This window comes from Salvelinus alpinus, chromosome 10, assembly GCF_045679555.1.
Source record: "Salvelinus alpinus chromosome 10, SLU_Salpinus.1, whole genome shotgun sequence".
In the NCBI taxonomy this organism is placed as follows: Eukaryota; Metazoa; Chordata; class Actinopteri; order Salmoniformes; family Salmonidae; genus Salvelinus; species Salvelinus alpinus.
Window position 1 is genome coordinate 32,519,013 of NC_092095.1, and position 12,402 is coordinate 32,531,414.

Below are 12,402 nucleotides of genomic sequence, written 5' to 3' on the forward strand. Positions count from 1 at the left end.
GCACTGCAGTACTTAATGCAGGTGGTGGCCACACCAGATACTGACTGTTACTTTTGATTTTGACCCCCCCTTTGTTCAGGGACACATTATTCAATTCCTGTTAGTAAACTTGTTCAGTTTATGTCTCAGTTGTTGAATCTTGTTATGTTCATACAAATATTTACACATGTTAAGTTTGCTGAAAATAAACGCAGTTGACAGTGAGAATACGTTTCTTTTTTTGCTGATTTTATGTGCGGACCACAGGCGGCAGGTGGCACCTTAATTGGGGAGGACGGCCTCATAGTAATGGCTGGAACGGATTAAATGGAATAGTATCGAACACATGTGTTTGATTCCATTCCATTCGCTCGGTTCCAGACATTGTTATGTGCCGTTCTCTCCTCAGCCTCCTGAGGCCCAGACAATTAAAGGGTTGATTTCCTGGTCTGTAGGCTACACTTTTTCATTTTAGCTTCAAGACAAAAGCACAGAGCTGCTATAAGAGCATGTCTTCATCAAGTAACGTTAGACAATCAAAAATGAACGATTAACCCTCTCATACAAATAAGAAAAGTACAGTAGGCCTACCTTACAACAAACCAGGCTTCATTTTTTAAATCATTTTAGGCTTCAATATCATGCAAATTGTGACTGAAAATGTGGGTATAAGTGAATTTACCATGACAAGCTGTTTTATATGGAAGCTCATGCCCGCCATCACCAACAACAACAAAAATAAATCGCCTCATGATATGTCAACGTGTACAATTAGTCTGTGCTTCAGTCTGATCAACTGTAGCCTACTGATAACAACCACAGCTGCAGGTAGCCTAGAGAAGCCTATGTGTTCTGATCCCATCTGGGCCAGGGGAAAAGTAACGTCATGTTTTTATAGCCTAAGCTATGCATTTGTAGCCTAAAATAGCCCTATTTACTTGTGTTCTGAGAAAATGTGATCAAATGTGGTCGATATTCACACTTCGGGTGGCTAGGCTACCTAGGCCTTTTTAATCCAAAATGACTGACTGGAATGAACCAATCATCAACACAATAGTGATGACATACTGTATGAGTATCTTTTTAATTACAGATACAGAGGCCTACATGATGCAACCCTGCATACAGCGAGCTCAGCCCTGTTCGTTTTTGTTCAATCGCAGTTGTTGTCTCTTTGTCGTGTAAAGGGTTTTAATGTTTTCATCCTCCATAGGGCCAGGAGTTTTTCCAGGAGTTTTTTAAACCATTTGACCTGATTACAAAAAAGTATCTGGTTCCATCATAGCCCATATACAGCTAGCTGCCTTATTACTATGTCATACGCTACAATTAGGGTCCGGAGTTGGTTAGATTAGCCTATTACCAGATCAGGAAAAACTCTGGGGCCCAGGAAACCTATTGGATAACCTCAAGTCTTTTTTAAACCTCCCGCTTTGGGCTGGATGTGTCAATGTGTAGTTCATACACGCATGATCTATGAGCAGAATTACTGAATTACTGTCAATTATCCATGAAATCCCTAGTTTGAAGTAGCGTGGCATGGGTTCAAGAAAACAGTCGCTTTCAAACTAGGGATTTCGCAGCTAATTGAGGTAAGACAGTAATTCCGCTCATCGATTATACATGTATGAACTACACATTGACACATCCGGGAGGTTTAAAAAAGACTTTCTTGGTCACCAAAGTACCGGAGCATGGCTTTAAATGTCCAATACAATTGATATCATTTCGATTTAGTCATAGGCCTTATAACTTGTAATAGATGGGTAAGGATTTGCGAAGACATAGATGCCCACTTCTGGGACTCGATAAGGAACAATCTCTATGACAGCCTGATGTCTTTGGGTTTTAGCTATGTCAGTCTAAACAAAACACACATTCATAACAACTCCACAATCACAGCATTCTGCTTATCATCATTTTGTTACCAAAACAAGTCACAATGGTATTCCCAGGTCAGTTAATACTCCATATGTTATGACAGCAGTGACTAACCTTATGCCTTTCCCCCAACCATGTGAAATTCACTCACTACGATTTATTTTAAGTAAGATTAAATAAGCTCAACTTCCTGCATTTCAAGCATTTGTTATCCCCACTGAAGCAAGCTCCAAAAACATTCATTCAAACCTAAGCCACATGACCATATATGTTCAAATGATCATAGCAGCGTGCTTATCTTACGACTGCTCTGAGACTGTTTTGAATGAGCTGGTCGCTTCCCCCACTCACTGGCTGCCTTTGACTCGAAGCATGCTCAGTGTGCTCTGGTAGCCGGGGGGTTGGCTGCTACTAGCCCCTCGCTCTCTTCTCTCCTTCTCTCTCTCTTTTTGTATTACAAATGCCTGTGACCCTCTGCTCCCTCGCTCTCTCTCCTTCCCTCCCGTCTTCAAAAGGAAAAGAGTGTGGGATTCAGGGGGACTGGAAATAACCTTCACGTCGGACGGCTTTCCCAGCTCTCTCGCTCTCACACAGACCGCCTCTGCTCTGTGCCGACGCTCTCTCGCTCTCTCACACACAAACATGCTTGAGTAGTCACACATAACACACGCCAGGGTCTGGTTCTCTTGCTCTCAATGAGAGACAGCGCTACTAGGCTACTCACCACTCCATGGACCAGGAACTCAAACAGTTTGCTCTTGGTGGCTTTGCGCGCTCCCCCTGCCGTCTCCTCCGTGGCCATTTGCTCCGTCCCCTCGCTTCCCCCTGCTCCTACTACGTCTCCCTCTCTTTCTTTTGTCTTTCCCTCTCCCTCTGCCTCTCTTCCCCTTCACCCGGGCGTTCAAATCCCCTCCCTTGCTCCACTTTCCTCCTCTTTGTGCTCTTTTCCAGCTCTCTCCCTCTCTCTCTCTCCTTCGCTCTCTCTTAACCCTCTCAACCTCTGTGTTTTTGCCGTGCAGCCCTGCCGAGGCTCTCACTGTCTCGCAGAACACTTTTTAGTTGAGCTGCCTTTCAGGAGCAGGAGCCCGGCGAAGAGGGGGAGTGGGGGCCCCGGCAGGGGGGTTTGAGCCGGCCCACCCCGCCGGCCCCCCGCCACAGCTGTTGCATTCCATTGGTAGATAACGGCATGCTGTGTGCCTGGCTGTTTGAGAACAGGGACTAGGGAGGTTATCTTCAGTTAGCCATTCCCACCCCCTAGCGACGAGCCCAGAGGCCACGGTCAACCCCTCAGCACAACTGATTCTCAAAAAAGGACAAGTGGCTCTTAAATGGGACACACTGTATATTACAAACCTAGGGCACGCAGACAGTGTCAAACCTAAATCACTACAACCTATGTGTCTGACTGTTTGTGACCTGTTGCCTCTCAAGTAACAGGATCACAAATGTAGCGGAAAAGCCATCTGCCATCTATACACAATATCGTGATATAGATAGACTATCATGGTAACACAGCCTATAACACGATCATTGGTCAGTGAGGAAAAGATTCAGACTCTGTATCCAAAAAAAAAAAACAGTTCCTGGTTGGACACAGCTGTGTGCACCACCATGTCTAATGAGCCTGCTAATATCCGTTCTGCCTCCAAAGCCCACTTCACAATGGGAAAGGGCCTCCTCCAGAACACCTTCACTTCCTGTCTTTCAATGTCTGTGTCCCAAAATGGCACCCTATTCCCTATAGTGCACTCAAAGGTGGTGGACTACGTAGGGAATAGGTTGCCATTTGGGACAAAAAACATATCTGGCTTTAGCCTGGCTTTCTCCGAGGGGCATTCAGAAAGGTCCAGGGGTTCTCTCCCCTCTCCCCTTTGTTAGATATAGGATGAAGTGGGCCCTAGACAGTGATCCTGGGTCAGGTTTTGCATTTACCCACTAATGGTTAAGGTTAGGATTGGGGGAGGGGAAGCTGATCCTAGCTCTGTACCTAGGGGAAACTTCACCCCGGAGCCTTTCTCAGTCTGTCTCATGGTCGGGTTACTAAAAAGTGAAGAGAGAGCCCTGTCTGGGTTGCAGACATAGCCGCAGGTCATATTTCTGACTCACAGACTTCTCCCCACCCCCCCTCTTTCTCCTCCTTCCCTCCATCCAACAAACCGGGGGTTGAAATATTCATGAGTTGATTTGAATGACAAAGGGGTGTGAAGTGGGACAGGATCAAAGGGCATCGGCTTATGACACATGCCAGTTGTTACCATTATCACCAGCAGCTCTGTGATCTGTGGCCAAGGTGGGAAATGGTAGTGGCAGTGGTGGGTTAGAGATAGGAGGAGGGAACCATATCAACCACTTCAATTAATAAAAGGTTTAAAACCAGATGCCCCAGAGTGAAGGATTCAAACAGTTCCATCAAATCCCTAATTCAAACAGATCACAAACCTGACAGCAGAAAACATTTTTGACAAATAGTTTACCCTAATGCTCTCTGTCGTCAGTCTCCTGCAAAATGGATTTGATGCAAGTGTTTTCTACTGAAATGGCAGAGGAGATGGGAGGGGATGGGACAGCACTGGGGGAGGAGAGTACTGTCTGTATTAAGGGGCATCTAGTCCCCACCACTCCATACTCCGAGCTTGGACTTCAGCGGTCTGGCAAGTGAGGGAGCCGGTCTTCAACAAGTGACAGCAGTGCGGTTCAGTTATTGTAGTAAATGGCCAGCTGGTATGTGGGCCTGTAAACGCCTAGGTCAGAGGTCTCAACCTGTGACTTTCCTAGAGTGGCTCTGACCCCTATTGGAGGGAGCAGTGGCACACAGCACCATTCATCATTTAACTAGCAGGAGGAAACTGAGAAAGATGTCTGCATGGTCATTATGTCAGAAACAGTCAGCATCAGACAACCATGTTCCAAATAAAAGCATACAGAATCCTAGGATAGGTCAGCTAATGATGCCAAATTAGAATTCCACAGTTATTGACTGGTGTTTGAGTCTTTCAATAATTGCAATGCCTCTATTGAGCAGCGTGCTCTGTCCTTCCTCCTCATCCCGGTTTTAATTGTGCCCTTCGGGCTTTCCCTTATAGGTGGCGACACCTACTGTTGAGATGAGTGAAATGCCTCCTGACGTTGTGCTCTAGAGTAGCTGTGCTGCAAAGCCTCATAGATCTTGGGGTTTAATGGTTGACTCCATCCATCAGGCCCGTAAAAGATGTAGTGAATGATTATGTTAGTTAAATTGTGCATCTCTTTTACGCATAGAATAATAAACAAAAAATATATAAAATGATATATTATATAACATACATCTGCTCTGGTGTACAGTCAAGCAAGCACCAAACAAATCACCTTAAAACAAGCAGAGTCAGAGATAAACGTTGTCCTTGTTTCTCCAGCAAATGGCACGTGGGCGTCAAAAGACAACAAAGGGATGAAACCGTTCAGGAAGCGGCACGGACGGTTTGTGCGCAGAAGTACCCCTTGCTGGATCCCCGCAGTCTCCCTCACCAATAGGCCAACCAGTTTCACCAAACGGCCATGACCCATTCTGTAGCACAGGGGAGAGGGGGGCTAACAGGGGGTAATCGCTTGCTGGGAGCAGTAGTAGTACTATAATGGCCAGTAGAGGGGGCACATACTGCTGCTATATGAGCAGACACCCCTGTCTAGGAGGGGACTATAATGAGTCTGCTTGAATGAAAAGGACCCCTCCCTCACAGACTGTGTGATGCAGTGTGCTATAGGAATATGTGGAAATATACTACACCCAGTTATGAATAATTTATTTCCACAATCTCCTTTTTGCCATTTAAAGGGGATATACTTTTTTTGTTTGTTTTACTTTTAAATTAATTTAAATTGAATCACAGATCGCTCTTTTATTCATTCATTCCTACAGTGCTTGAATGGGCAGACATACACTATTCTCGTGTGACCACTAGGGAGAGACACTGAGCACACAGCAGTGTATGTTGAGCATACTGCAGTACAGTTTCATCAAAGCATCGTCATTAGTTCTACTGCTAAATTTCCACTCGAGGTTAAATTGAAGTCAGTGGTCATCAATGACATTGTAAAAATCCCAATCAAAACATAGAACATATGCAACAGGCTATATTTGGTGGCCAATTCAATAAAAACCTGGATAAATGATACAAATGTAATGGGCTAGAATGACATTGTTTTAAATCTATCATAACCGATTCATAACTACAAAAGTACTCATGCCTTCCAGTATGTAACCATAAACTAACGCGATTCCCGAGACGCCCATAACAAATCGCTGGATACCGACTTTTTTTTAAATTTGACATAGCTGCTAAAAGTGGTGGTGCAGCAGTGTAACAATAGACTTAGCAAAGAAAAGGGAAAATCCATACACAGTCTGGCCACAGCCAGTCTCTCAATACACCCGCTTTGTCTACATTCTCCAAGTATTCATTAGAGAGACGCAGGAATGAGAAGAGAGAGAGAAAGGAGAATGAGCGAACGAATGAAAGAGAGAAAGGACTCAGAGAGAGCGAGGGGGATAGGGGGAACATAATAGGTATTCCAGAAAGTACTGACGCGGTTTCGTTTTACAGTACAGTATGGTGCCCCCTTCACATGCTTATACCATATATATATAATATATATATATATACACACACACAACGTTAGAGTACACACTACACACAAACTCCTCCACGTTATTGTCACAGTTGGGGTGCGTGTGGGGGAATGCAATAAAGACGGGATTCCCTCCTGTCGGGCCCATTCTCTTTCTTTCTTCAGTGTGAGAGCAAACAAACCCCTGCTGAAGCTGGTTGAGGGGCTGAGCTCCAGGACAGCAGCTCTCTATAGGCTTTTGGGCCCCACCATCAAAGGAAGGAATACAAAAGCACAAGGAGCTGCACCTTTACTAAGAACTCAGGATTAAGGAGGGAAAAAATTCCAGGAAAGATTTCTCTGAGGCACACATTTGAAATAGTCAGACCGGTAGAGACAGGAATTCAAGCGACACAGAAAACACTTGCATAGTAACAGGATATTACATATACTGAAGAAAAATATAAATGCAACATGCAACAATTTCAATGATTTACAGTTCATGTAAGGAAATCAGTCAATTGAAATAAATTCATTAGGCCCTAATTTATGGATTTCACATGACTGGGCAGGGTCACAGTCATGTGGGGAGCCAGGCCCAGCCAATCAGAATTTGTTTTTCTCCACAAAAAGGGATTTATTACAGACATAAACACTTATCAATAATTTTTTTGGTGCGTATTTCACCCAACACATGTTGCGTTTATATTTTTCTTCAGTATATTAGCATGAAGTAGTCATAGGTCAGCAATAGAATACAGTAGATATTATCAAACTCCATTAGGAAAAAACTTGATGCCAGAAATGCAGATAAAGCATAGGACAAATACTCTTAACAGGTGGATGACTGCATGCATTGATACCCGTATAAAAGTCCAGCTAATCATCATTCCAGGAGTGGTTTCAGCACCTGACCTGGGCTATTACAGATTTGAGACTAGTTTAGAATAAGACCTTGGGTTGCAGCAGGAGTTGTTTGGGACAAAGCATCTTTATCCAGGGAGCATTTACGGTTGAGCTGCTTGGCAGAAGCCCCTTCACCGCTCCCCTCGCACTGAAAGGGAGCATTGTGAGAGTGGATGGAGACTCCGTCCACAGCCTCACAATGAGCGGAGTTTCCCAGCACTGCAGCCTTAGGCGGGCGACAACAATCGACACACTGCAGGAAGGCTTCTGGACATTACACGAGGGCATTTCCTGTTTGCTGTTGCCATAGCAACCACTTGTAATACCTTTCCATTACAGGTAGCAACTCAACCTGCGGCCAATGAGAAACTGGGACATGGTGGAAATATTGTAGTCGATTTACTTTAACTGTTACAGTAGGTGCTAGTTTAGTGCCAATGTAGACTAGTACAAGCCTTAACATACCAAAACTTGAGTTGGGTGTTGAGCAAAAACACATACTGTATCTGGCGGTATTAGGCCAAATAAAATGGGCAGTTTTCTGATAAGCTTTGTGTCAACAGTAAGTCCCATAGCGGAGAGACACGGTAGCTATAGCAGCAAACATAGCTAGCTACTGTGGTTACTAAGGCTACAGTTCAGAAATCCAGTAACCGGGCCTCCCACCCCTCCTCTACAGGACCTCAGAGCCGCCCTGTGCTGTGCTGCTGGGTCACCCAATACACTACACTAATCCACAGTGAAACGCAGAATCACAGACAGTCAGCCATCATGAATGTACATGAACCAGCCAGGCGTCTCATCTAAGAAAAATAGCATTGGGACAGGATATTCCGAATATGCACTGGCAACCCTCTCCTCTTGGTACAGAAAGCCTCTCCTCCCCCTCTACTTTAACCTAGTTTGCATACAGCTATCTAGCCTAGATCCTTCAGCACCACTCTGCCCAGGCAGGATGGAAGAGAGGGCAAACAGAATGAGGCCAGGGCTGTGTCCCATATAGAACCCTATTCCCATAGGGCGTGGTCAAACGTAGTGCACTATGTAGGGAATAGTGTGCCATTTGGACGCAGCCCATGTGCATAAGGAGGACTTTCATCAGACTGTTCCCAGTCCAAGATAGGGAGTCTCAAGAGAAACAACAGCAGTGGAAGTTATACCAAAGCAACTGATTGATTCTATGATTAAAGTATCTGGGATAATTCACCATGCCAAAATGGGACATTGGGGGGGAAGTGGGTGAAGTGAACTGGAAACAAAGGGGCAGACAGGACTGGCAGTGGTTCTCCAATCCATATCTAATGCTGCATGCGCTTGAGACCTAATGATGCTCATTAAATGTTGTATACTGAACAAAAAATAAATGCAACATGTAAAGTGTTGGTCCCATGTTTCATGAGCTGAAATAAATATTCCAGATTTTTTCCATAGGCACAATAAGCTTATTTTTTCAAATTTGTTTACATCCCTGTTAGTGAACATTTATCCTTAGCCAAGATAACACAATGCCACAAGTTTTGAGGGAGCGTGCAATTGGCATGCTGACTGCAGGAATGTCCACCAGAGCTGTTGCCAGAGAATTGAATGTTAATTTCTCTACCATAAGCCGACTCGACTCCAACGTCGTTTTAGAGAATTTGGCAGTACGTCCAACCCGCCTCACAGCCGCAAACCAAGTGTAACCACGCCAGCCCAGGACTTCCACATCCGGCTTCACCTGTGGGGTCGTCTGAGACCAGCCACCCGGACAGCTGATGAAACTAAAAAAAAAAACTAAAGTATTTCTATCTGAAATAAAGCCCTTTTGTGGGGAAAAACTCATTCTGATTGGCTGCGCCCCTGCCCAGTCATGTGAAATCTATAGATTAGGGCCTAATTAATTAATTTAAATTGACTGATTGCCTTATGAACTGTAACTCAGTAAAATCATTGAAATTGTTGCATGTTGCGTTTATATTTTTGTTCAGTAGAAAACCTAGTGTGTTGTTCAACATGTCAGTCTGACAGTATGGAAAATTACATCAAAAAAGTAATGTACTGAAACGGCTTCCGTCTGCGCAGGTAGGCCATAGAAAAGTGATGACACCCATCAACCAAACGACAAAATCACCCCTACCGCCAACATCAATCCATACAGCTGCTGATGGCCATATTTGGATGGTTTTCATTTGCAACTTGGCTGCACTGCACGCTGTCTGGGTGCACACTCTTTATGGATGCACGGCTCTTGGGGCCATGGTGCTGGTGCAGTATTGAGTGTTTGCATTTAAATGGGTCAGCCTTGGTGAACCCAGACAGGCTGTCTCAGACACACAGTCACCCGAGACTTTCCTGCGTCACACCACTGCTCCATGTGCCTTCACTACACAGCACGGCCTGCTAGCATTTAAAGACAGAAGTACGTTAAAACATCCAGTTGAACATTTCTAAATAAACACTTATGGTTGGATAGTAGTGATTAAGAACACATATATGTAATATTCTGGCAAAGCTGGGTCTTTGCCATCTGTAATTAGGTTAGATAAATATAGTAATTTTGAACTAAAAGGTCGAAATTGCATCTCTTTTTTGTGTGTGACTGGTGTTGCTGGTGTATAGCCAGTCTACTGAAACTAGACTACAACTAAATACATACATTTAACTGTATGTCCAGCCCTGTCTTCTTTGACCACAGTCCTGTACCACAGTCACAGCCTTCCCAAGCCACAGTCTCCTCAGCCACGTCCCCATGCTGGAAGTGCTGTAGCCAACTCTATTGTTTGTTGTCATGCCACATACAGCATAGGAGCAAGCTACAGTCTCCCTACTGTATTGTACGACTCGCGCACTATGCTAGCATGTCATTTCTGCACTTTCAAACTTTCAGTAAGTTTAGCCTTTCCTATCGAGCCCAAGTCTACCAAGCCAATACTGCAGTTCGTTTCCTGGGTAACAAAAGCTTGGCCCTTCTTTCATACGGCCAGGGCATTTCTTGCCAGCCAAATAAGGAAGTGGTCATTGTCCAGATCTCCCTGCAAGTAATCCTAAACACAAAAGCCAAGGCCCATTCAATAGGGTTAACAAATAATTGGGAAGAGCAGTACAAATTTGTCAAAGTTTTAACTTAGGGCATAGTTTCAAAGACTTCAAAGACATTGCAGAATTTGAAATGCCTTGAACACAACGACAGAAAGTGGGTCATGATATGACCAATACCGTGCTTATATTCAGGTACAGTATAAGCCACGCTCTCAAGAAGTTCTGCTGTGAAGCCAAATCATGCCTCATGAGCAAAAAGAAAACTATGGGCCCTCGAACAAAACGTTCATCCTACATCTCTCCCTTGTTGGGGTGATGGGTCATCTATCTACTGGTATGCTAGATTCAAGAGAACAAAGAGGGATGGAGAGAAAGGGAAGGAAGGAGGGCGAGGGGGGAAGAAAAGAGAGAGGTAGATGTAGAGGGGTTCTATTACTGTTCAGCCATCCTTTAAGTGTCTCTTGTGAAAAAAGGGCAGATTTGTCAAATGGTACTTTTTCTTTCCCTGCAGACTTGAATGCAGCAGGGTAGACCGTCTGACTCCCTCTCAGGGCTTGAGGTAGAGGCTGACCCTAACTACAGATCTAGGATCAGTTTACCTTACTCACAGCCCTGGCCTTAACCACTCTGTAGATGGAAAAAAATATCTGATCACTGGTCGGTACCAATGGCTGATGCTGACCTTCAGGGCTAAAGGGTCATGCCTCCCTCTAAAGTGACATGTGCCACACCTCTTATGTACATAGACAACAACACTGAAACCAAGCTTACTCCATCTTTACGAAGTTGTTGCTTTGTTACTGCCTTGAGGTAAGGTTTTCTCCCTTACACTTGTAAGCTACATAAGCAGTTGCAACCGTTTTCCAATTAAAATGTTTCGGCAGAGCCACAGTAACGCCCCACATTGCAAGGTGAAATGCTAACACTGCACGTGGGACAGTGCAGAAGCCACACATTCCAACAGGGTTATAGCATGGAAATCCGTTGTTTTTCTTTGTCTGGATGGAATCTAAGCACAAGGGAGAATGAAATGCCGTGCATATACAGTACCAGTCAAAAGTTTGGACACACCTACTAATTCAAGGGTTTTACTATATTTGTACTATTTTCTTCATTGTAGATTACTAGTGAAGACATCAAAACTATGAAATAACACATATGGAATCATGTAGTAACCAAAAAAGTGTTAAACAACTCAAAATATATTTTATATTTGAGATACTTCAAAGTAGCCACCCTTTGCCTTGATGACAGCTTTGCAACCTTTTGGCATTCTCTCAACCAGCTTCACCTGGAATGCTTTTCCAACAATCTTGAAGCAGTTCCCACATATGCTGAGCACTTGTTGGCTGCTTTTCCTTCTTTTCTGCAGTCCAACTCATCTCAATTGATTTGAGGTCGGGTGATTGTGGAGGACACGTCATCTGATGCAGCACTCCATCACTCTCCTTCTTGGTCAAATAGCCCTTACACAGCCTGGAGGTGGGTTGGGTCATTTTCTTGTTGAAAAATAAATTATAGTCCCACTAAGCGCAAACCAGACGGGATGGCTTATCGCTGCAGAATGCTGTGGTAGCCATGTTGGTTAAGTGTGCCTTGAATTCTAAATAAATCACTGACAGTGTCACCAGCAAAGCATCCGACACCATCACACCTCCTCCATGTTTCACGGTGGGAACCACACATGCAGAGATCATCCGTTCATCTACTCTGCGTCTCCCAAAGACACGGCGGTTGAAACCAAAAATCTCAAATCAGACCAAAGGACAGATTTCCACCGATCTAATGTCCATTGCTCGTGTTTCTTGGCCCAAGCAAGTCTCTTCTTCTTATTGGTGTCCTTTAGTAGTGGTTTCTTTGCTGAAATTCGACCATGAAGGTCTGATTCACACAGTCTCCTCTGAGCAGTTGATGTTGAGATGTGTCTGTTACATGAAATCTGTGAGGCATTTATTTGGGCTGCAATTTCTGAGGCTGGTAACTCTAATGAACTTATCCTCTGCAGCAGAGGTAACTCTGGGTCTTCCTTTCCTG

General features: G+C 44.3%; 1 protein-coding gene across 9 annotated transcripts in view; it reads right to left on the bottom strand.

Annotated features, from left to right (window-relative positions):
- LOC139531924 (SWI/SNF-related matrix-associated actin-dependent regulator of chromatin subfamily D member 3) overlaps positions 1 to 12,402 on the bottom strand; it is a 47,736-nt gene that overhangs the window by 26,747 nt on the left and 8,587 nt on the right. For 3 of the 9 annotated variants that reach the window (XM_071328918.1, XM_071328913.1, XM_071328915.1), the window contains exon 1: positions 2,585 to 2,960. The exons of 1 other annotated variant lie outside the window; for it this stretch is intronic. In XM_071328918.1, the coding sequence (XP_071185019.1) occupies positions 2,585 to 2,662 (78 nt within the window). In that variant the 5' untranslated portion in view covers positions 2,663 to 2,960. Of the gene's footprint in view, positions 1 to 2,584; positions 2,962 to 12,402 lie in introns of those variants that run through there. 5 more of the 9 variants (XM_071328917.1, XM_071328914.1, XM_071328912.1 and 2 more) reach the window with 4 other exon arrangements.